Below are 25,569 nucleotides of genomic sequence, written 5' to 3' on the forward strand. Positions count from 1 at the left end.
CTCCAGTAAACATAGAAAATTTTAAAATCTGGGAAAGAAATATAAGGCTATGGAGACAAAACAGTGTAGATACCACTTGTAGAAAGGTTCTGTAGGTGAATAAAAAAGTTTAATCCCTAGGAATCCTCGGGACCACCAACTTGGCAGTTCTCACTACTGCTCTACTCCAAAACAGCAGAGAGGAGATTGTATTACCTGAACTTGTTTAACCTCAAGTCTCGTAGCTGTCTGGAGTATGTGTTTCATAGAGTATTGCATCTGTTTATAGTATCCACCCTTATACAACATTTTGGGATGGGTAGAAAGAAGAATAAGCACTTGGACATCACAATGAAAGAGTATTTTCCAGGCAAGTGAAAGTGAAAGGACCGGCGCCAAGGAAGAAAACATTGTGATTTTCCACTTGATGGTCTCCTGTAGATGTTCACAAAATAGCCTTCTGTTTCATAGATGATAAGAGGAAATAAATTACTTCATTGAGTCCAACCCCAGTTATCACAAACAACCAAATCAGATGGTTGATACAAGTTGACCAAATCTGCTGAGGTTTTTAGATTCTACGTTTAGGTCTCATTTCCTGCCGGAAGGCATTTTCAGAACATCATATTGCTAGTTCTAAGAAAAGTTCCTCTAGTTAGACCGTAAATGTATGTAGACACAATATGTTGGCACTGTATTTCCCTTTGCATGTTACGGTTTACTTCACTAGCAAAATTATAAAGAGCAGTTTATCTCTACTCATCCTCAAGCTGCCAAGTTCTTGTTCTCCTAAATAAACTTCCACATCTCTATTTGTCCTAATAGTCCTTTTCTTCATCTGAATCAGAAGTTAATACAGTATTCTAGATGCAATATATCACTTTTTGGTGTAGTCACATTAACACTTCTTTGTCACTATTGGAATTATGTTGTCTTGGCTTTGTTACTGTCCATCCTGATTTTTCCGTCTAATATTCTGATGATTCATTGCAAATGTAGGCAGAAGTCAAGCAGGGTTTCTTTTCCTTGCACTGATCCAACAGCAATAGCCAGTTACTTTTGTGGCTTGTCTTAACTTGAACCTGTAGTTCAAAACTGAAACTGAAACATTGCTTCAAGATGAAACATTATCATCAGTGTAGAACAAGCCATTGCAACCAAGAAACTGACAGGAGAAATAATACTGATCACATATAATAAGTGCTAAGACAGTGTAAGTGCATTTTCTTTAGCTGTCCTGAATTTTCCTTTTCCATTTCCAATGAAAATGCTATAGAATTGGAAAGTTGAAGGAAGAAAAGTCTCCTACTAGAGATGCACTGTTCAACACGTACTGCTGTCAATCTCCATGTCAAACATGCCACTATGCAGCTAGCTCCCCTGGGGAAGAGTAGGTTCACGAAGGGTACCTCCACCAAACCCTCACAGTAGATAACAACATATTTTCTTGTCACACTTCTCTTACTAACTTCTGCTTTACGTTATCTGTGATAATGGGAAAGGGCTGGGAATAATTCCACCATTTATTTGTGATGTTGATTAAATGTATGTGAAGGATGCTCAGCTGAGCATGCAGAGCTCTGGCAGTTTGTCCCAGGTGAAGGTTTGGTGTTCGTAGTCCCTGGGGGAGCTGTGCATGCTGCCAGGTTCTCCTGGCCTCCTTGGTAACATTGCAACACCACTTGTGCAGATCAGTCTCTTTAATAGATATTCATAGGATGGTTTTCTCCTGTTTGCAACCTTATTAATTCTTTTTTTTAATAAGTAGAAGAGAAATGCATTTGTATTTATGCATGTTTTGCAATTTCTCTTAAGAATTAATTACTTCACCTGCAGGAACTTCAGAGGGACATAGAGAAACACAGCACTGGAGTGGCATCTGTTCTCAATCTGTGTGAAGTGCTTCTTCATGACTGTGATGCTTGTGCCACAGAAGCCGAGTGTGACTCTATCCAGCAGGCTACACGCAATCTGGACAGAAGGTGGAGGAACATTTGTGCAATGTCAATGGAAAGGCGACTTAAGTAAGTCTAAAATGACTACAAATTAGTATTTCCTTTCACAGGCACAAATACAGCATAGGATGTATGTTATAGGGTCAGGGTAGGATGTATGTTATAGGGTTGCAGTACTCAAGAAAAGGGTGTAGGGGTCGGAAAAAGATCATACACTGAATAAAAGCCAATAGCTGTTATGCTGTGGGGGAAAAAAAGAAATTTCGGGTTGCATTTGTATGTGCCTTGATAGAAGGTACAGATATCAATTATCAAATTTTGCTTACAAGCCCTTTGATGGAATGATGTCTTATTTCCCATGCTTCATAGAAATGATGAGAGAGAAACTAGAGAAATCTTAGATAATAGCAGTGACTCCGAGAGATTTAGAAAATATGACCTAAAATGGAGAGTTGTAACACTTAAGTTTACCCTAGAACTACTGAGACTGATGAGGAAACTAGTTATTGAATGGGTGGAATGTTATTCCAGGTGTTAGGGTTTTCATGCACCTAATGTTCCTCAACAGTTTCTCTTATGTCTGATTTTGTTTATTTGCAAGAATTTTAGGACAGAATGCTCATCTGGGATTTCCTCATCTGCCCACCTTAACTTTGCTGAGCAAGTGTGGGCCGTAGCACCCATGCATCTTGGGTGTGGTCTGGTTTACTGGACATGCTTAGACCATCTGTACACTGCATGCCCATGATGTCCAGAAGATTCATTGTTTTCTATTCCCATCTAGGATAGCATGGATGATTTTGATAGCCATAATGATGTAGGCTAGATTGGGCCAATGCTATATACTTTGTGCTGACCAGTAATAATACATGTTTAACTGTTTGAACTCTTGTATTTATGAAGATCTTTTCTGTATCTTTTTAAGTTATGAATCTGATTTCTGTGATGTTTACAGAGTTATATCAAGAACTCTAGGTACTGTTTATGACTTTTCAAAATGCTGAATTGAACTTTATATGATCTTTGGTTTTGTGGGATATTCTTAATGTATTTAGTAAAGGTTTTCTTTATTTTATGCAAAAAATTATTTGCTTTTAAGTTGTGCTGCTCTATATCCACAGATTGCTATCTTTAAGTAATTTTATACTATTGCCATGGTAATTCTTGTGTAGTATATATCCAAAGATATAGCTTATAAGTTCTATCTTTGACACACTCTGTCTTGAAAATATAGAGGCTCTTCATGCCTTTGTGTCCAGCAAATTAATTCAGAATTATTTTAAGTTAATGTGGAACAATGCATTGAACTTTATTTTACTTTCTTGCAATGTACACATTATGCTATTAGTAGACTTGTACCAGTAAGTTAGCTGAACTATTGGTATTTAGGATCTTTATTGTACTAGAAACAGTTATTCCTATTAAAAAGCAACCTTCCAGATGTCAAACTTCAGGTTAAACAACATATCATCAACAAAGCATAAATTTTGAATGGATCAGGTCCTTTTCAGACCTGCATATCTAAGATTTGGGAAAGATGTATTCTAAATGTAAAAACAAAGTTCTGCTATAATACAACCTGTCCCAAAAAAGATCTTGTAATTTTGAATCAAGTGGTGTTGAAGTTCTTGGGATTTTACAGTCTCAATATTAAGCTGATTTGATTTCAGGATCAAGAGTCAGCCACTATTTTTACATATTCCGTTGAAGTCAAATTGGTTTTTTTTAAACGTTGGAATAACTTTTAAGGTTTTTGGTTTTGGGGTTTTTTTAATAAAAATATCTTTACAGTGTATATTGAGAGATAGCATTTTACCACTTGTTGGTGAAAGGAAAAAAAAAAAAAAATTAGTGTCCCCTTGCAATGCAGAATAATGACGGAGAACTTTAAAATATGTGCTGCAACATCTTTAGCATTCTGTAAGAAAAAAATCTGCAGTTGAAGGTAGTGTGTCTAATCTCTAAAATACTGGCTTAGGTACCTACACTGGGACAGTATTTGAGAAGTTATTTAGCATCTGCTCAGATTTTTAGAGCTCCTATTGCATACTTATAACTTTCTTTTTATACAGATTCCAAAATTAGATGCATTAAAAAAAAAATTGCCATCATCTTATTCTAGCTCAGTCTGGAATGAGCCAGCCTTCCCTGTGGTCTGTTTATCAGCCTGGCTGTCTGAGTTAGATTAAAAGCCAGTTATTTTCTGGTGCATCGCTAGTTTGCTGTTGTAGATGATTAGTTAAAGTTCTGTAGGTCAGCTGGCCTTCAGTCCGAGCATTCCCTAATTTTCCATTATCTATTGCAGAATTGAAGAGACGTGGCGGCTATGGCAAAAGTTTTTGGATGACTACTCTAGATTTGAAGACTGGCTAAAACTCGCTGAGAGGACAGCTGCTTTCCCGAGATCCTCTGGTGTGCTTTACACGGTTGCTAAGGAAGAACTGAAGAAATTTGAGGTGATTTATAATAGTCAAAATTGAATATGTACTGATCACATTACAGCAGCCACCTGGTGTTCTTCCTTCCCATACACAAGTCTCTCAGCAGAGACACTGTATTAATATAGTGGAGTTGATGATTTTGTAGCTGCCTTCAGTGGCAGGTTTCTAGGATGAAAAAACAGTGGAAGTTGGCAACTGAAAATGCTAATAAAGCAATCCACTCTCACTTGTTGGTTGTTCACCAAAGCTAGATTTCTCACCTTTTTCATTTCTGCAGCCTTTTAATATGCCCAGTCAGTAGGTGCTCCAGAGCATTCATAAATCTCCCTTCACCAAGTACCTCTTCAAATGCATGCGGCATGTTTTAGCTTTTGCTTTGATTTTTATCCCTCCTCTTCTTTCTGTAACTCTCTGAAACCAGCCCTCTGAACTCTTTTCCTGTTTCATACAATGTACAATGTCCCCATTTTAGATCCTTATACCTAAAATTCATGTTCGAGCAAGTATTGTTACATGTCCACATGGTGTCCCCCGTGACTTAAAAGTTAAGTGCATGCTTCAAAACTGACAAGCTGTCACTTCAGTCAATGCTTAAGAGCTTGTTACATAACTCCGTTGTGTCTACTACAATGGGATGGCTTGTCTCATAATTACAATGGAGTGTACTGTACAGCACACTCACACGTCATGTGGCTAGTCACAGGTGAAAATCTTTTGCTCGGTTTCATATTTGCAAGGAGTATATCAAGATGAGAGAGAAAAATAATGCTGGAGAAAGAGAACAAATTGTTTTAGGCAATTCTGTAAACAGTCAGGTGCTGTGAAGTGTTTGCTGTGAAGAAGAAATGCGAATTTTAAACAATGTCTATGACCAGTTAATACTTTTTGGTTTAACAATTAATCCAAAACCATAAACTGTGAAGTGCTGATTCAAGTTTTATAATTGATATTCACATTTCTGAATGTACTGGCCAAGTTTTGTTGTTAAACGCTGCCAGACTTCATTATGGTGAGGTAAGTTGCCATAGTATAAAAATGTTTGCTTCCTGGACACAAGTACTCTGTCTCAGACCTCCTTCCCATTGTCCCTTTATTCAGTGATCAGGATCTAAATCTCTTGTTTAGAAAGTCTCTGTGTGAGAAAGAGTACCAAAAATATCTTGGCTGTCTTTGATTTTTACAACTGATCTGACTTTGCCCAAAGTGTCTTTCATTGAACCTCAGCCTTTATGGTGACCTTCCCTCTCCTGCAGACTTGTGGAATTTTTACTGTCTACAGAGTGACAGCAGGAACTACCTGTGAAGGGAAGAGTTTAGCAGCCTCTCCAGAAGCCTGCTTTCCCTGCAGTTTGGTTCTTTTGCTTTTTTCCTTCTTTTTTTTCTGAGCATCTAGTTTCTACACCTACCAAAAAGCAGGAATGCAAGCGACAAAAGTTGTGGTGTTGAAATTTAGCAGAATTCAGCAGCTTCACTGTGAAGTCAGTGTAAAGTCAGGCACATATACATACTAACTGAAGCCGGTTTCTGCTTTAACTAGACTTTTTTTTCTGATTTTATTTCCCCCTCCATATCTGCAGTTGAATTAAAAAAAAAAAAAAGACAACAAAACTCAAAACCCTAAAAAGAGCCCAGCAGACCATGTAAGAACCTTTCAGTTCCTGAGCACAGAGGTCAGAGATGGCTCTCACTGACTTCACTGTACAAAATCAAACTCCTTCCTCTCCAGTAGTTGATGCAGAAATGAAAAGAGGTTACAGGAAGGAACGCAACAGATGAATTCTTGCGTAGCCGAGCTGAAAAAAATGGAAGACAAATACACAGCTGTTCTTTTGCTGGACAAGGCTTGGTAACAGGTGAAACAACAACTGCACACTTTTAGATTTCATGATCCTAGTAAATATAGTCAGATTTGTGCCTCTGATACGAGAATTGCCTCCTTGTGCAATTTTAAGTGAATTCAGTTCTACTGAGCATTTCACTCCAGTTGCAAGCCCGTTTGCTCCTTGTTGGTTGTCCCCTACCCAATTTGATGGCCAGTTAATGAAGGGAATAGTTATATTGAGAGGACTCTACAGACTTTGATCTTTTTTCTTTTTTCAAACCAGCTTCGTTACTTTTGTCTCTTGTATTACAGCAGAAGTGTGCTTATTTCATTTTTAGCTTTGACTGGTACAATATGAAGCGTATATATTGTTTATATAGAAATCTCATGTGTTAGCTGATTTTAATGAAAATTTCTGTACAGGAGTATATTACTTATCACATTTCTCCAGTCCTTAGTAAGGGTGGTGTCTAGTTTTGGGAGAGATTGACTGTTTATTTGCATTGTGAGGAATATCAGAGAGCGAGTTTGTAGAACTACAATGGCAGCCAAAACCTTTCAAAAGAGAGCTGGTATAGTCTATGTTTTTAAGTCTTCCTTTGACTGATTGCTTTCCTGTTTCTGTGACAACATAAAAATGAGTAGTTTTTTGAAAAATTATTCCGGGGGGGGTGTGTATTTTTGAAGGGATTCATTCAGTCAGCTCCTTACAAGGTGCTTTCTCCAACTTGCTTTGTGATTGCTAGTCACAACATGAAATTCATGGGCTAAGTCACCTACTGTTTCTGCTCCCCAGCTTTTGTAACAGTAGAGGAAGCACTGAAAGTACATGGTGCAGATACTTGCCCAGGCCTAAGGTGGTATGGATGTTCATGAAATTTTCTTTCCATGAAAATTTTAAGACAAAACTTACTTGTATACCAGTATACTGAAGATAAAGACATGATTCCTTCAGTACCATTTTCCACTATTTTTGGTAAAACTCAGAATAAACAATTGCTCAAATCTTTTCAATGTTTGCACGTCAGCAAATTCAGTGTGTGTAAGGAAATCCAATGAAGCCACAGGAATCTTGGATTTCTGTTCATTTTTTTTTAAAAAGTTTCATATTCATTGTTTGTGTTTCTGTTCTCAAATACAAAGGCATAGGATTGACTAGAATGGGGAGTCTATTTTTTTGTGCTGATTTTGCCATTGTAACGGGTATTCATGCTGCAATTTCTCATTCAGTGAACTATGTCAGTTTTGTAAACTTCTTTTCTTTTTCTTGCTCATTTTAATCAGAAGGCAGCCTCTCAGTAGGATAGCCCTCAGGAGATGTCTGCATCCATAGTAAAATCTATTCAGCTAACACAGGTCAGAGTGTAGAAGTAGGGTCAAGATAAAGGGAGTGACTTATATATGTATCCTGATTTCAGTAATTAAAAATCTGGTGGTGTCTTTTGTTCATATTGTTTTAGGCCTTCCAGAGACAAGTGCATGAAAGTCTGACTCAGCTGGAACTGATCAATAAACAGTATCGCCGCCTGGCCCGAGAGAACCGCACTGACTCTGACTGCAGCCTCAAGCAGATGGTTCATGAAGGGAACCAGAGATGGGACAACTTACAAAAGCGAGTTACCTCCATCCTGCGCAGGCTAAAAGTATTTTTCCAGTTTTAAGCCCTTCAGTTTCACTACTATGCTTATGAATCAGGGGTACTCCAGAAGCTTCCAGTTTAATGCGTTTGCGCAGTGTTTGTGAGGGGATTTCTACCTTTGGAAAAGGAAGGTAGCTTATCAGTTCACTTTGTCTGAGGTAACCAAAGCATGAAGTCTGTAGGGAAATGCTTGGTGACCTCAAACACCACCTCCTTCACAGAAAATAACTTTCATAGGTCAGCTAATTGCAGCTGTAGGTGATGTAGATGTAGATAAAAAGGGAACTTTAGAAAGCATGTACTGAGTTTAGGTTAGGTTTGAAGGGCATGAAAGCAGTTTCTTTGGAGAACCACTATTGCTCGGATTTTTTGGGTGGTTTGGTCATTTCATGCCACTCTGTTTTCCACCCCCTAGCATTTTATTGGCCAGCGTGAAGAGTTTGAGACAGCACGTGACAGCATCCTAGTATGGCTAACGGAGATGGACCTGCAGCTGACCAACATTGAGCATTTCTCAGAGTGTGATGTCCAAGCGAAGATAAAGCAGCTTAAGGTAAATAATGATTGAATGGTAACAGGAGGTGGGATAAGAGAAGGGATAAAAACATTCATGTTGGGAAAAGAATTTAAGAAACATTATGCAAAAATGCAGCCTGATACAGTCCCTTACTTGCAGGCTGAGACTTCAACCCCAGAAGTTATGGGCTATGTCAGGTTTCAATATATACTTTTCTGCCAGAGTGGAAGAGCTTTGCACTGTGAAAAATTTTCAAAAAACCAAGGGCGATAGTCTCCATTCCCTAATGAAAAGAGGAAATGTCAATAAAAATTATTAATGTGAAGTGTCTGTTATTGCTGACACCTAAGAATTACTACCTTTGTCAACCATTTCTGCATCAGAAAAATCATTATCTGAAGAGAAAAATACCAAATGTCATGTTATCCAAAATTCCAATGTGTTAGCTTTAGCATCTGTGTTCATTCTAGACATTTGGTCATGGGCATGGCTTGTTTAGAGAAGAGCTTTCTTTCCAAATACAACAAGTGAGGAATGAGATGGTAAACCATGAAGTATCACTGTTTTTGGCTAGAAAGACTGTGGAATGCTAAATTTAATTGCTCACTGTTGCTCATGCCAGAATATTTGGAATGATCCCTGTTTGTTTTCACCATTCTTGCTGAAGAACTCTAAGACTTGCATCCTTAATAACTTAGATTGTTGTAATGTTGATTTCGTTGATAAAGCATGGGCTTTTCTTTTATGCAGGCTTTCCAGCAAGAAATTTCACTGAACAACAACAAAATTGAGCAGATAATTGTGCAGGGTGAGCAACTCATTGAGAAAAGTGAGCCCTTGGATGCAGCTGTCATTGAAGAAGAACTAGATGAGCTGCGTCGTTACTGTCAAGAGGTCTTTGGACGTGTAGAACGCTACCACAAGAAACTCATTCACCTTCCTGTGTGTATACTTACATATATACATATTTATTTGGTTTGTTGCCATTTTACAAGTGTGAGAATGAGGAGAGAGAAAGATGTGGAAATGAACTAAACATGAAACTTCTGTAACTTTCCAAAAATCCTGTGGTTTAATTTTGTTACAGCCCTGACTATCTGCCTCCCTTCATTATATGCTATTTATGTCCTGTTCAGAGAGCAAACTCACCAGATCTGGAATTTTTGTAAATCATCATGAAAATCCATGCAAATTGGGGATTTATAAAACTTTATTAATGGGGATAGCAGTGTGGTACTGGTAATAAGAACATCTCCCTGCTTTGTCAGATAGTTTCATTGGCAGCTTATTGAGTTCTGTTTTGTTTAAAAAACAATGATGAAATTATTCTCCCCATCAGAAGAGACAGAAAGTTGTCTCCAGAACTGAACACACAGCTGAATAAGTGAGAGCAAAACAATTTTTGGTAGCTCAAGTCCTACTGAAGGAAAGGAACAAAACCCAGGGTTTTCAAAATATAAAAGAATATAATAAGAGCAGTGGTCATGATAAAGGTCACTTATGCTTCCTATGACTGGATTCCAGAGTTTCCTTTAACTTGATGTCTCCATTGCAGTGACATCAGTAAAAAGTCTGGAGACATTTGCTTGATGTGAGACTTTGTGGTGCCTTAAGTAGTTAAAGTGAGCTGGCATTATGAACTTTTTTGTTGCTGTGGTTTTTTAGTGCACCCTAAAATAATGAAGGGGGAGTGCAAAAGAATGCTAAATGGAAAACCCATCAGCATGACTGTTGCCTAATGCTGCTTTATTTCACTGATCCAGGCTGACCATGCAGTGCTTCTGCACGTTTCATTGATCGGTTCTGTTTGCATTATACTTCTAGCTGACAGATGATGAACACGACCTCTCTGACAGAGAGGTGGATCTGGATGAATCAGCAGATCTCTCTGACATACACTGGCATGACAAATCTGCGGACAGCGTTCTCTCCCCGCATCCCTCTTCCAACCTTTCGCTGCCTCTTTCCCAGCCGGTGAGAAGTGAGCGATCAGGGCGAGATACCCCTGCAAGCGTGGACTCCATTCCCCTGGAGTGGGATCATGACTATGACCTTAGCAGAGACCTGGAGACAGCCGTTTCACGGGCACTCCACTCTGAGGAAGAAGACGGAGGACAAGAGAAGGACTTCTACCTGAGAGGAGCAGCTGGTATGGCAGGTATGGTGGCAAATTGTGTGTCCTGTTCTCTCCTAGTAAAAAGAAGCAAATGTTATGTGTGTGATTGCTTGGCTAAGATGCTCATGGAAAAGTATTTTAAATAGCCCCTGAAGATTTTTAAATAGCTTTCCCTAAGTGATCCCAGTGGCCTTCTGGCCTTAGACACAGCGATGGAGATTCCTGGATGACTACAGCCTTGGAAAATCGCAAAGGCGTGTATGATATGACAGGGAATTGGCTGTGTCTCTGTGCTTGTGCCCTGCCAGATGGGATATGTCATCTGTAACAGCAATGCGTCATAAGTTATTCTGACTAGAAGGAACTATACTGGATATGGCAAGAAGTGCAGAGCAAACTGATGAAGAAATGCTGTGGGAGAGATCCGCAGACAAAATCATCAAGTGCTGAAGTAAATCTTAACTCAGTTCTTACCCAGGCAACACTCCAGCAACTGAGTGTTTAGCCTGAGGTGGGATCTTGGGTCTTGCTCTCCAGTTAAGCTGGAAATCCTTTCTAAGCCTGTGTGCTTTGTGTAATAAATCTTAATGAGTGAAAGTGCCGAAATGCAGCTGGTTGTGGGGGAAGACATACTGGTATATTATACTCTGATCTTGTGGCTGTCTTTTGCGTTCCAGGTCATTGCTCTGAAAAGAGTCAGGTTTGCCTGGATATTAAGAGACTTTGTAGCAGGCTCCCTGTGTTTCAGTCTTCACCTTTTTTTCCTTCTCCAGAAAGGATGTTTGCTATTGGAACCGTTTATATATTCCATCCCATGAAAAGGACTCCTGCTGTGAGGAGACAGCCATTGCTGAGCTGTCAATTTAGACTGTGCTTTTATTTTTTCAGATGTAGAGATCCCTGAAACTCTTGAGGCCTATGTAACACTCACAGAAAACGCACTCAAAAGTATCTCTGGTAGGCATCAAAAAAGACTAAGCATAGTCAGATGCAAATACACGGTGCGCAAGCATAACTTCTTTCTCTTCTCTTAGCATCTGCTATACTTTCCACAACTTACAAGATAAATGTTTCTTACATGGCAGCATTGTCATGTTAATGTAGAAGTATCCTGCTTCACTACTGTGCTTAAAGTTATTATTAGGTGCATGGATGAAACAATGACGTTTGAAGTATTGGCCCTCCCACCTCAGCTAACTAGACTAAACTGATCAGTAGGGTACTCTGATTGATCTTTATTCTCTGGAGTCCCTCAACAGGCTTCATACTTAGTTCTGTCTCTGAGAAAAGAGTGGTTTCTACAAAGATCAAGGCAGAAGGAAAAGATATAGAGCAAAATCTAATTGTTCGGTTTTGCACTTATTTTTTTAACACAACCACAGCTTGGATTATTACTTAGATATAAACTTTTAGGTTAGCTGTTCTTTCATGGGATAACAATGCCAAGGTGAGATACTGTAGTCCAATGGCTTTTTCTTAGTCTTTTATATTGGAAGATTAATTTTTTTTCACGTTGCATTTTTACACAAGATTAAACCTACTGTTTCATTTGTTAGACGACTCAGAGGGATTAGATGCACTTACAAATGCCTTCTCTCATGATTTCACAGTTTTCCTCTTTTGAAATAATGACTTCATTGCAAATTTGAAATAGCAAACATTTCAAATCTCAGCATCTGTGGCACAGACCTCAGGTTCACTGTCCATTTTTATTTTTTCCCCAAATTAGTGAAATAATATTATGACTGATTAAGAGTATAAATAATAGCAGTACATCTAGAAAAATGTGTGTAGTTTTCTGACCTGTGAAAATTTTGAAAGTAGTGAGGGAAAAGCAATATTGAACACTGTGTTCTGTCCATTTGGGGTGAGGCAGTGTTGTGTATGAAAAAAGATTAACCATCCAAGAGTCTCCATTTTCTATGATTAGGTGGACAGAAGGCCCCCCTTCTCTGTGCATGTTTTTAATTGTGTCTTTATGAATAAATTCAAACTGTCTTTGTAAACAGATGGAAATCAGGCACAGTGATAGAATATGAATAAGAGGGATCTCGTGGTCCTCTAGGCTGCAGCCTGCTTCAGGTTAGAATTGGCTGTAGCTAATTCATATCACAGAATTCAGCTGACTTCTATAAGGAAAATACAAGTTAGCATGCTTCAAAAACGTTGGTATGAGTTCCAAACAGCTTGGGTGAATAATACCATCTTGCAGATATGTTAAACATAATTTTTGTAATGCCTAATTGGAAAGATACTATAAATTTTGCTGCTTAGTGTGGTTGCCTAAATCGGTCATGGACTACTTGCTGTGGGCCTTCAAGACATCCAGTCATCTATGGATCTTGAGAATATAACAGTATTGCTTAGCGTCTGTATACTGCTTTTAATCTTCAAAATTGTATACAAATAGGATCCTTTCATGTAGATCAAAATACCACTATTTTTTAGCGGAGAGAAGTAATACGAAGCGAAATGAGGAGAAATTAAATTTTAACACGGATTTGGATGAGGAGTTTGGGATACAAAGTTTTGTTTGGGTGTTTGCAAAAGGGAGCAAGGCATTCTCCAAAATCAGTTAGGTTAGAGCATGCTTTGCCAAGAACTTTCCCCTTCAGAGAGGTGAGGAATTCTCTGAGGGAAAAAGTCACTTCAGAATAGTTTGCAAGCCTGCTTTAAAGTGTGGACTCTTTGATAGTATGCTTATGGCAAGCATGTTCATTGGTATAGTCATCTGTTCTCTGAAGATCGCTAACACCAACTAGTTATCAGTACGCTTTGACATTGTGCCACTCATATTGCTGCAGTCATATTTCTCCTTTACTGTCTAACCTAGATCGTATTCGTGATATTTATTCTGCCTGGGCAAAAGATAAAAAAACTTGGGAAAACTTGGGTGATAGTCACTTTTTTTTGGTTTTGGTACAGGAGAACCTGGTGCCCTGGAAGCACATATCCGACAGCTGGACAAGGCCCTAGACACCAGTCGTTTCCAAATACAGCAAACAGAAAACATCATCCGCAGCAAAACACCTACAGGACCAGAGCTGGATTCCAGTTACAAAGGATATGTACGTGTATTCTGGAGCACAAGTTGAATAAGCACTCCAAGCTTAGATTTGCTATTGAAAGAAATATAGCTGTTTCAACAAAGCAATTAGATATTACTGCTGCCCAGACTTACTTCTCAGACTCACTTATATGGTTGCTACCCTTAACCACATGCTATTGTTGTTTATGTTATTAGTGTGTTTACAATAGCATAAAATTACAGGAACATGACTCTAAGGAATTTATTTTCCTATTACCTTTTTGCAGATGTCCAAAAGTACTTTCTCACACATGTTTTTATCCATCTGAAGATGACATCCTTGTTTAAAATTCCTCTGCTTTTAAAAGTAGGTTTTATAGCTTCATGCACAGTATTCATCTTGCTGATGAATTATAAACACCATCATGTAACCAAGGTTGCATATATGGAATCCGTGATTAAAAAGCTTTCTCAGAGAGGTTTTCTGGAAAAAAAATCTCTCTCTAAATCATTCAAATAATTTCATTACCGACAGAATTGAAAGATTAGCTGCTTGGATGCATAGTAATATTTCCACACTTATGTTTATTTTCTTTATTACATCTTCTAGGGTCTTTAGAACAGATGGCACCTGAAGTCATCCAGCACGATTTGGCACAGTGGCACTGAGTTATTTCTATTTAGTCTGAATTTACACTTTAAGCCTTTACTGTCTCCATATACATTTCTTTGATAGTATCAGGACAGATTGTTAAAGTAATAGCTTTTTATCTTCACACTTAGACCTGCTTTTTCAAAATTTTGGAAGTTGCATTGTAATTTGCATTTTCCATGCAATTAGTCCTGTACAGTGCATATTGAGATGGGATTTTTTGTTTGTTAACACAGATGAAGCTACTAGGTGAGTGCAGTGGAAGCATAGACTCAGTAAAAAGGCTTGGATATAAACTGAAGGAGGAAGAAGAAAAATTATCTGGACTTATTAACCTGAACAGCACTGAAACACAAACAGCTGGTAAGTAACATTTAGTTCTTTGATGGAAAGCAATTATGAAAAGTAGCAAACATGCAAAGTTTTTCTGAAAAAACACTTGGCATTTTTTACTGACATATATATTTACATGACTCTGTCTGTTACCATGTTCTGTTTAACGTCTCTTAATAGAAATAGTAAGGAATAGTAAGCATTCCTTGTATATGCCCTATAAAGAGGTTAGGTATACAAGAGCATTTTAAGAACCCCTTGATACCATGAGACATAACCCTAAGCCTTTCAGAAAGTCCCTGTGGATGCAATGCATTTTTGTTGAATGTTTTCTGATGAAAAAATGTTGCTTATATTGCTGTACAAAGCACATAAGTCAGCATTCATTTCTTCTAATATTAGCTTTCACTTCTAATATTATCTGTCTACAGTACAGAAAAATCTATATTCACCTGGCAGAAGTATTCACCTGACTCATTTTAAGCATCAGCTGTAGAATAGGAGCTATTGCATTGTAAAACATGGATTTGTTCCAGAGGCTATAAAGGCAACATCTCCATTCTTAGCTTGGCAAGATATGCTACCCGTGCATCTATTTTATTTTGATTTTTTTTTTTTTTAATTTTAAGTTGATGGAGTGATACAACTCATCCTTCTACCATAGCATTTCAAGGTAACTAACAAGAAGAAATAGCCCCTGATTTATTTATTTTTACTGCACGTATTTATCCAATGCATCAGCAGTAGCTTAGGCAAATGTAGTGAGGTGTGAGTATTAAATTGTGATAGGTAAAAATACCGATGAAAATAATAATAAATATGTGGCTAGTTAGATATATTTATATTCCTTGTCCAGTTTGCATTTATGCAAAGTTATGATGTCTTTATACCAGCATAACCTGTTTTAGAGACCTGCATATATCAACTTAATTCTGTTCATAGAAGTCTGACATTAGAAAAGGGTAATATTGCCTGCTGCCTGGAATCATCCAGAGTCTTCATTGTTTCTCTCCAACATCATGTTCTTCAATCTAACATAGTTTTAAGTGTGTGTTTCATGGGTTAGGGTTTTTGGGGGTTTATGGAGCTTTTTTTTGTCCTGTACAGGATTCAGCTGATACGATTGTGTGTTGGCTAGTGGTTTTTTGCTTTTGTTGAATTTGGTGTTTATCATTCCAGGTGTAATTGACCGATGGGAATTAATCCAGGCTCAGGCTCTAAGCAAGGAGCTGAGGATGAAGCAGAACCTTCAGCAATGGCAGCAGTTTAACTCCGACCTTAATAGCGTTTGGGCTTGGTTGGGAGAAACTGAAGAGGAACTAGAGAAGCTCCGCCGCCTTGATCTCAGCACTGACATACAAACTATTGAGCTCAGAATTAAAAAACTGAAAGTGAGTTTTATTTCTCTTTTCCATGAGTTACCACGTAAACAGACCTGAATGCAACAGGTATGTTGAAGAGGTTGCCAATAATTGCATCTGGTTTGCTCCATTCTGCATGTAGTGGGCTACTGCTGAGAAGTAACTGGGAACATGATTTTATGAATCGCCTTTTGGCAGAAAAATGTACCACTGGCATTTACTATAGAATCCAAATGAGTTTTTGAAATAGCAATTCTGTGGCAATTCTGTAATTCCAGAATGTACAGATAATTCTTGATGTCAGCCAAGCTGATGAAAGGAAAAACAAAAGCCAAGTTAAATCAAATCTCTTCTAGTGCAACTTGTAACAAAATTTAAGAGAAATGCCTCACTGGGACCTATTAGTTTGTGTGGTGGAAGGAGAGTGCCCAAAGGGGTTGTAGCCTACCCACTGCTGTCACCAGTACAACACAGGAAAAATTTGGTGTCACTGTGCAACATTCCTGTTTCTTCTTCTGTCATCTCAGATGCACCAGGATCTGCATGCTGCCTTTGTGATCTCCCTGGATATTTTACAGCTATAAAGATCTGGAAACGTGATGGTCCACAATTTCACATTCAGTTACTAGCATCTTATAAGCTTGGGCACAAAAATGTGGGAGCCAATGTCAAAATGCACTGTGCTCCATGCTAGGAATGCGGTGGACAGATAGTAAAGACTGTTTCCGGCAGTGATCCGTCTAAAGCATATTAATGCTGATCTTCATTGGAATCCAAATATAGCTGCCATAAGTACTACAAAGGTCACTGTGACATGGGGCTTTTAAGTAAATGCTGTAAAGTAGGTGGAAAAGGGGGCATTTCATAAGAATGCTGTTCTTATCTCACCCACTCTTGGAAAGCCCATTAGTGCCCTCCAAACCAGAAGAGGTGGGGTTTCTTTTGTGGCTTCCAATGTAAACAAATCAGAGTTTTTATACACATCCTGCTTCTATAAATTGGAGTAAGTTGTTTATACTCTTTGTATGTTTTCTTTTGCCTCAGTAAAAGCTTTTATTTTAAAATACTGTTGACAGCAGTTTCCACTTGGAAACATGTTGGTTTTTATGTTTATCAGCAAAACTGAGAAGTGAGAGCAAAAGTTTTATTGTGAGCTAAAGTACAATTGTCCTACATCTCTTTAAATTTTGTTGGGCCTGCCCTGTCTTTAAAATACCTGAAACATGAGCCAGATCTTTAAAATTCAACTATGACTTCAGGCTTTTAAGACTTTACAAGTTTAATTGGCTTGTTCTAGTTTATGCTCACAGTAAAATTTTAGTAGATGTTGAAGAGTGAACATTTGCAGAGTCACAGAGTGAGCACAGAAATCTCATATCCAGAGTAAAGAGACTGTTACAGTAAGGTACCATTCTGCAGATACTGATGGCAAATCATTGCATTCTTATGGTGCCGCCTTTACTTGGTTCTTCTGAAAGTCACGTTTTACTGACTTCCATCCTTTCTTCCCCTGTCCCACTTTGTCTTATCACCAAGGAGCTGCAGAAAGCAATTGATAACCGCAAAGCAATCATCTTATCCATCAATCTGTGCAGCTCAGAATTCACTCAGTCTGACAGTGAAGAGACCAAGAAGCTTCAAGTGCGCCTCTCTCAGATGAATGTGCGCTGGGACCATGTATGCAGTATGATTGACGAGTGGCGCTGCTCATTGCAGGATGCATTAATGCAGTGCCAGGTCTGTATTGTGCTTATTTTAAATTGTCAGCATCCCACACATCAAAAATGTAAGCCATATCGTTATCTGGTGTGCTCATTATCCAGTCTGAAACTTGCCCATGCAAGCCAAAATACAGATTTGGCGTGTGTTTTCCGAAAGGTACACCTGCACTACCTGAAGCATGTATTTCCAGCCCAAGATTTTCTAAATTTGTCACCTCTGGAATAGTCCTCTAATATACTATTCTACACTTCTTTGTAAGTTATGTTATTTAGCCAGTAGGACCTATCAGATGATAAACTAAAAACCTGACTGCAATTTTCTGCTGCACTACTGAAATCATCACTCGTCACTTGCAGGATTTCCATGAAATGAGTCATGGTTTGCTGCTTTGGTTAGAGAATATTGACAGAAGAAAAAATGAGATTGTGCCCATCAATCCAAACCTGGACTCAGAAATGCTGCAGGATCATCACAGACTTCTACTGGTAGGGCTACAACCACCCCTTTCTCTCCCAAGATGCATCATCAGAAAAACACCTAATCAGATTTATCTTCTCTTGAGGGTTAGCCGTTGTACATTGCATGCTAACACACAACTGTGGGACCAATGTCAGTAACTGACTTTACTTTGGTAGGGAACACTACTCACTTCCATTAGTAGCGTAACTCGTGATTTAAAATCTCAGGCAACCGCTAGGCTGCTGTCTATCTTCCTGTCAGATTAGAAGTTTTTATTGCTTCTCTTTTCTTTCCATTTCATTAATTTCAAATGTCCAGTTCTTTGAGTTCTAGCTTTTTTCTTTTTTTTCTTTTTTTTTTTAAACTTCCATTAAAAAATTCTGGTGCTTGCCTTGGCAACAGCAAATCAGACGTGAACTGCTGGAGTCTCAGTTGAAGGTGGCATCACTGCAAGATATGTCCTGCCAGTTGCTAGTCAATGCTGAAGGCAAGGACTGTCTTGAAGCCAAAGAAAAGGTGCATGTCATTGGAAACAGACTGAAGCTCCTCTTGAAGGAGGTCACACGTCATATTAAAGACCTAGAGAAAATTCTAGACATTTCAAGTAGTCAGCTGGTAAGTCACATCTTTTTATTCCTTGCTGTTTGTTGGGCACACGTTTCCCATTGTTTTGACTGTCTCTGATCAGTGCTGTTGGCTGCACTGTTTCTGTTGTTTGCAATACTTATCAAGATGGTACACGTGTAATCTTGAATATCATAAAGTAATCTTACACTTCATAATGTAAACATCTCTTTTGTGATATGGTGGGGGTTTTTAATCCAGTAATGTTTTGCTATGTGGTGTAGCAATAAGTATTGAACATCTTGGTTTACTTATCCTGCCTGCCATTACTGATTCAGTCAACTGGTGAAGTATATGAGATAATTATTCTAGTTGAAGTACTGAAAATTATAATGTGTCAATTGTCACTGGAAAGGAAGATAGTGCTTACTCTGTCAAAGAGAAAAAAAAGGCATAAAATAAACTCCGTAATAGGCTAACAAATCTCTCATAGTGCCTTCTGAGCTTTGAGCTGTACTCCAAATCTTTCAAATTATCGTGTATCTCAGGGTATTTGAGAGGGAGTTATGCATACATCTTCATCAACAGTGGCAGGTATAAAGTAAAGATTTCAAGGTTCTCCTTTAGTTAACTTTTTTTAAAGTCTTGGATTAGCCGAGTGCATAAGGCATGAGAACTCAGCTCTTCCCTCCTCCTAGTGAATTGCTGCCTGTTTAAGTAAAATCTTGGTGGTACCAACCTCTTCTTGTAATTAAAGACCAATAAAGAGCAACTGGTTTTTCCCCTGTATTGACTTTGGCAGAAAATGTGTCACCTAAAGCAATTGAGTTTTAACTACCTGTTTGCTTTTCTTTTCCTTCAGGGCTAACAGAGAAAACATGTAATGCCTTAGTCTTATAAAATTTGGTAACAAAATTTAACTGCTTTATTTTATTTGCTTTGGACATAACTCTGCTGGGATTTCACTCAGGGTTTTTTTTTTCAGTTTGCTTACCTGAACAGCTAGTTGCTGTATTTCTGAGCTCCATTCCTTTTGAACTTTAGGAATTGTCCTCATGGTCTTCTGCTGATGAATTAGACACATCGGGCTCAGTGAGTCCTGTATCTGGAAGAAGTACTCCAAGCAGACAGAGAACGGTAATTGCATGTCATACATTTTCTGCCACCTCCTGGGTGGGAGCTCTAGATGTCTACAGTAGCTCTAGCCAGCTGGAAGGCCCCCCTTCTCACTTGATAGGAAAGGAAATGGCATAAACCAAGAACAAAACACAGCTGCTTTCCCCAACCCTGCTGCATATCCCATCCTGCATGAAATCAGAAATGGTAAATACTATCTAAAACCAGGGCTGTCAGTGTGGTTGGTTTACCATAGTATGGCATGTCGTGTCTCTTGTATTTTGCTCTGGTGATGGCAGCACCCCAAAGTCTGGTCTTGTCTGGTATAATCAGTCCACCATTTCTGTTTGGCCTTCTCTTCAGAGCTGCTTCATCGAGAATCTCAATAAGGTTTTTTTGTCATTTCTGATGAAGGTTCCAGATGGTCTTATTGAGACTTTGGATGAATAGCTAAGTAGAGCTGAAGGGCATGAAACATTATTTAAAACAGCTAGTTGCACAGGACCTAATTAATGGCTATGATGGCAACTCTGGAGTTGTCTATTTACATCGCTGGTACAAAATTCAAGAAATATAGCAATACATGCCTAGTACTTAACACTTCCATACTCTGAGCCCAAAATGGAACTGCAATTATTTTGTCTTTTTCTGCAATTCTATTGGTTGATTACTTTGCTTTTTTCCTTAGTTCTTAAAACAATCAGGTTGGTTTTGTTTTTTTTTTTTCCATTTGCACTTTTTGTAAAGCCTCCGAGTTCTGTCTTGATAAATTTTATGGCTTTTGAAATTGTCTTGGGTTTTTTTTTTTTAATTTTTTGTTTACATTCACTAGTTTCCTTTTAGATGCTAGTCTGAGAATGTAAAGGAATACTGGCTTTTCAAAAGGAGAAAGAATATAAACCTTAACATTTTATTTCAGAGGTCAATGCTTCTATCTTTTAAATTTAAAATTAAATAACTAATAAAAGCTCTGATATCACAGATGTAACTGGGAGATGCCTGACCATTACAGGACATGGAGAAATATTTTACCATAAAATCTTTGTCTAAAGAGTATGTAGAATTATAATAGGTTTCATCTTAACATTTTAATAAGCATTTGTCTCTCTCTAATTTGTTAGTGTTTATGTATGTGACTACTTTTTTTCATTTTATCCATAATGTATAGCTAAGTTGTATGATTCCTTGGGGTCTGTTTTTAAAAATTCTGGTTTTTGCACCCACCATTTTGGAGGCCTAAGTGATGTTGTTTAGAATTTCAGTGCTAAATACACTGATGCTAAATAAATAAATACTAATACCAAAAATACAATCAGAGCTATAATCATCTAACTCCATTAAATATTCCAGCAAATAGTTGTGAGTGCAGGAATGCACCTACAGTTATTTGGCCTTCAAAATTGTGGGGGGAGGATGGGGGTGGAGAAGAGGCCACATTCGTCAAAGGAGGCCCTTGGACCTTTTTTCCTTGAGAGTATTAATGTTGCTGCATTTGCAGTTTGAAATATCTATATTTGCCCATATTCAACTCAATAAATTTTTTTCTATTTCATGTTACAAATTATTTGAGCTAAATTTCTAGTGATTTTTTTAAAAATCCAGAGCTGCTGTTCATAAACATAATGACTAAGCTGTTATTTTCGAGTTCACTGTGTATGTTCCAATCATTTCCATACTCAGCTAGGTGCAAAGAAAAGCCAGTTTCCTTGGTTCATGGGTATTGGTCACTTCATTTGATTTTTTTTTTTTTTTTTTTATGTTTCCTTTGCTGCACTTTTAATTTAGTTTCATCAGTAGCTTGTCTTTATTTGCCTGGACTGAACATTCTTCTTTCTTTACCCCCTGTTCATTGCAAACAGCCACGGGGCAAATGTAGTCTCTCTCAGCCTGGACCCTCTGTCAGCAGTCCACATAGCAGGTACCTTATTCTCCTGGTTTCCGCACTCTGTTCTAGAACCCCAAGAGGATGATGGAAATTGGCCGTGATTCCTCTCTGTCTTCACCGACTCCATCAGGTGGCCAGGACTTAAACAAGTGAAAACTTCCCTTTTGTTAATAGTTTGGCAAAAGGGGCTCTCAATTACTTCAAATTCTTTGTTAAATAGAAATACCAGCTAATCCTTGAACATCTACAGCTTTTGCTTCCCAGGAATGCCATGTAATCAACATTTACTTTTCATATGCCTGACCAAAGTGAGTGTGTGTTTACACTCATGATATTTAATGATTATTTTATTTTGGCATGATTTAACAGAAATGCCAGTAGGTTCATGGCAAACACTTTTTATCATCCTCTTTACCTCTAGATATTAAATTAAGGCAGGTAATAGGCCAATACCATATTCTAGAATTCACAAAACCCACAGATCTGAATGAGACATACTAACATCCTTTTCTTTCTTTCTTTCTTTTTTTTTTCCCCTGAAATGTTTTGTTCAGTTTGTGGGTTTTCAGTAGTTAAGACTCAAAATTAAAAGTCAGAATTCGAGGGTTTTGAGACTTGGGGTCACTTTCTCTCCCCTCCGAAGATGACTGCAATATAACATGCTAACATGCCATGACTCTTGCCAAGTGCTTGCGTCCGTGTACTGCTCTGGGAGCAGCACTGCCCCAGCTCTGTCTGACCAGTAGAGAGCAGGCTTGCAGCTACAGCTTTTTGCTTTCCACCTTGTCTCCAGCAACCTGTCATCTCTGCAGCTAACAGTGCTTCTGCATTCTTTGTCGTTGTCAGTGTGATGTGTGTACCTTCACTCTTTCACGGATCAGTTCACTAGCCTCTAGAGTTATGAAGTTAAAAAAAAAAAAGTAAATGAGCAGGCCAATATGTAGAAAGAGGACATCTTTCGCTACTTCAGCATTTTATATGTTGCAACACCTAAAATAATCAGAAAGTATGATGAAAATATATTTGTTCTTATAGTTAAGTCCTAAATCTCATTTATTCTCTATATATTGAAAATTAACTAATTCCTTTTTAAAGTAACTCCTGTTAAAGTGAAAGATTTGATGTTGGAAAGAAGGGACCACTAGATTTAATACAGTGATTCAGCAATAACCAAGCAGACAAAAAGTACCTGAAGAGTATTTTTTTTTTCATGAGCAAAATCAAGGCTTTATTCAGCAAAATTATTCTAAAAACTAAATGAAGTAAAGAATAAAACTACTGACCATGTAGATATTTACATAAACACTTCTTAAAAAAAAAGTTTGCTTTAGATGTGCAGTTATTGACTGTGGGTAAAGTGGCATAGCTGCAAAACCACATAGCATGGCAGATAGAACAGGTAGAGTATCTTTCACTGCTTCCACTGGCACTAAGAAGCTGCCTTATTTTTAGGGATTTTTTTTTTTTTAAACATAAGGAAACCACATAGAAAATAGGTGACACATATACACTCCATTTTTCTGTCTGATGGAGAAAGAGAATTAATTTTTCCAACTCCAGTCTGCTAAGAAGCTTGTCATTTTGTTTCTTATAGGGAGTGGGTGAAGGGAGGAGTGGGGCTTCACTCTGCAGCCGTTAACAGCTAGGAGGAATGGAGGATGTCTTCAGCAGATGAGCATGCTTGCACTAGCAATGTTGTACTCAAGAAATATATTGTGTGCGCTCTTCCACTCTCCTGTGTAGTCAGACCACTTCTGCCAACCTTTTGAGAAGGTTTCTGGTTGTAGGTGTGAGCCGCTGGCTCAAAGAGCAGCTAGCAGCGCTTTGCAGCTTTGAGATCAACCTCTATTCTAGCAGTGGCATTGGTGCGGCACCTTTCAGATCAAGTCTTTCCAGCACTGTTTATTAACACATCTTGTAGTGGTACAACACAATGTTCAATTTGTCATTCAGACAAGCATGGAATACAAATGAGTCGCTGCTGAATAGGAAACTTAATCAAATGCGCAAGCCAGACAGGTTGTCGTTGATGTATAATGTGGGTTTAACTGATAAAGCAGTACAAGCTGTCACTGTGTTCTTTAATATTTTGACATGCCTCTGATCAGAGTACTTTGTGTTTGATCTTGCACTGGATCAGCAAACCCTGTTAGAGTTTAGTATACAGGAGAACTAAAGTCAATTTTAAAAGGTTTATCGCATAGAAGGTTGTGAAGGAAAGTTCATTTAAAAATTAGAGGGGCCGTGTTTTGTGTATAACAAATGTGATATCACTTTGCCTTCCCCATTATCACAGCAAAAAGACAAGCATATATAATGTGATGCTAAGCAAGGTACAAGCTTAAACTAGACGTTACATTGTGGATTTAACTAAAGGCTCATTCAAGAGTTATTAGTAATCATGTGCTAAGTGGGGAAAAGCAAATCCAAGAAGCAACTCCTCTTTCTTCATCAGTTTAATAGAGCTGTCATAAATGCACACCTGGATCTGTGCCTGTGGATTTTTTTTAAGTGATTAAAATATTAAAAAGGTTAAAATAGTGGTGCAATTTACTCAGGCGTGTTTACATTGTTTCTCTTGAGCAGCTCTATTCCAGTCTTGGTGCCACAGTGCCAACCTCCATTTCCTGCTCTCCCCAAGCCTCCCCAAATGACTGGTGGATCTTTAAAGATTGCTTGCTGTTCCTGGAGCAGACCAGGCCAGAGCACTCTCTGTGCCTTTGGCCACAAAATGGCAGTCATTGCCATGCAGTAGCTCAAACACGAGGTTTGGGCTTGGCTTGCCATCGTTGTTCTCCCAGTTATCTCCTGCACTCTCACTTAGAGCTTGTTACTTAAACTTCATATTTAACTGCCTTCTTAAATGGGCATATTAATCTTCTTTACAGGGTAAACCAAATCTGAGGTTGGGGTGATGTGATGCTGAGAGCTAGGGAGAGAATTGAAGTCAGAACAGACAAACAAGGTTGCTCCTAGAGAGTCTCTTAGGCCACCAAGAGGAGTCATTGGCTGCTCTTGTGGGCAGAGCATCATACCTTCTTCATAACTCTAGCAACCTCCATCTTAAAAAATTAGAATCAATGGGAACAAAAAGTCTATTGGAAGGTTGTTATCAAATTTAATTTCTCTGATTATCTGGAAGTACAATAATTTCCACCTTGAATATATCCATGGTTAGGTGTAGTAATTTGGTTTTGTGCCAACATTATCCCTTCCTTTACTTTAACAACTGTTCACTCTCCTTTCTGTCTGTTCTGCACTATTTTATAGAGGGTAGTTTTAGTATCTCTCAGGTTTTATATTGGTAAGCTCAGCTCTTTATTTCCTTCACAGGAGAAATACTCCATTTTTTTACTCCTTTAAGCTTGTGTAAGTTTGAATTCATCTTTCAGAAGGGTATGGTAACCAAAATGATACAAACTGCTCCAGGTGAGATCTGACTAGGGCCTTATAAAACTTCATTAAAACAACCCCTTTTCTCTTCTAGAAATCTTGAACTGAAATATATTTTAAAATTTCTTTTGTTCCTTTTCACAGCTATTCATAAGCCACATTATTGGTTTGTGGCTATCCTGTGTCAAACAGCTCTAGATTCTCTTCATTGTCTTCAGAGTGTGAACTTCCAAATTTATAGCAGAAGTTTTTATTGCTACCTTATGTACTATAATCTTAAACTCCTTGAGCTACTTCTTAAACCTATTGGATTCACCCACTTTTTTCTGTGTAAGAAGCCAATCCTATTTTGTATTTGCAAAGACTTCCAACTTCTGTCATCATACAGATGGAATTTGCTGTTCTTATATTTTGTGCCATAGTCTTTTCATAAAGATATTAAATCAAGACTCACCCTTGATTAACTCCAGTAATAACATCCTACTAGCCCAGCAGTGCCTCTTTCAAGTAAGCCTGTTGTCTGCATTCCATTAGTCACTTCCCCATTAAACTCACTTTATTTATTCCTATCAGCTTCACTTGAATGA

At 38.2% G+C, this 25,569-nt stretch overlaps 1 protein-coding gene across 3 annotated transcripts in view; it reads left to right on the forward strand.

Annotated features, from left to right (window-relative positions):
- Window positions 1–25,569, forward strand: part of SYNE1 (spectrin repeat containing nuclear envelope protein 1) — a 270,199-nt gene that overhangs the window by 240,425 nt on the left and 4,205 nt on the right. For all 3 annotated transcript variants that reach the window (XM_072856086.1, XM_072856087.1, XM_072856088.1), the window contains 15 exons: window positions 1,816–2,003; window positions 4,240–4,390; window positions 7,658–7,840; window positions 8,252–8,389; window positions 9,104–9,295; window positions 10,178–10,511; window positions 11,358–11,426; window positions 13,395–13,537; window positions 14,386–14,512; window positions 15,662–15,873; window positions 17,380–17,580; window positions 17,922–18,050; window positions 18,427–18,639; window positions 19,633–19,725; window positions 21,564–21,622. In XM_072856086.1, coding sequence (XP_072712187.1) covers window positions 1,816–2,003; window positions 4,240–4,390; window positions 7,658–7,840; window positions 8,252–8,389; window positions 9,104–9,295; window positions 10,178–10,511; window positions 11,358–11,426; window positions 13,395–13,537; window positions 14,386–14,512; window positions 15,662–15,873; window positions 17,380–17,580; window positions 17,922–18,050; window positions 18,427–18,639; window positions 19,633–19,725; window positions 21,564–21,622 — 2,432 coding nt within the window. The remainder of the gene's footprint in view (window positions 1–1,815; window positions 2,004–4,239; window positions 4,391–7,657; window positions 7,841–8,251; window positions 8,390–9,103; window positions 9,296–10,177; window positions 10,512–11,357; window positions 11,427–13,394; window positions 13,538–14,385; window positions 14,513–15,661; window positions 15,874–17,379; window positions 17,581–17,921; window positions 18,051–18,426; window positions 18,640–19,632; window positions 19,726–21,563; window positions 21,623–25,569) is intronic.

This window comes from Ciconia boyciana, chromosome 3 (genome assembly GCF_034638445.1).
Source record: "Ciconia boyciana chromosome 3, ASM3463844v1, whole genome shotgun sequence".
In the NCBI taxonomy this organism is placed as follows: Eukaryota; Metazoa; Chordata; class Aves; order Ciconiiformes; family Ciconiidae; genus Ciconia; species Ciconia boyciana.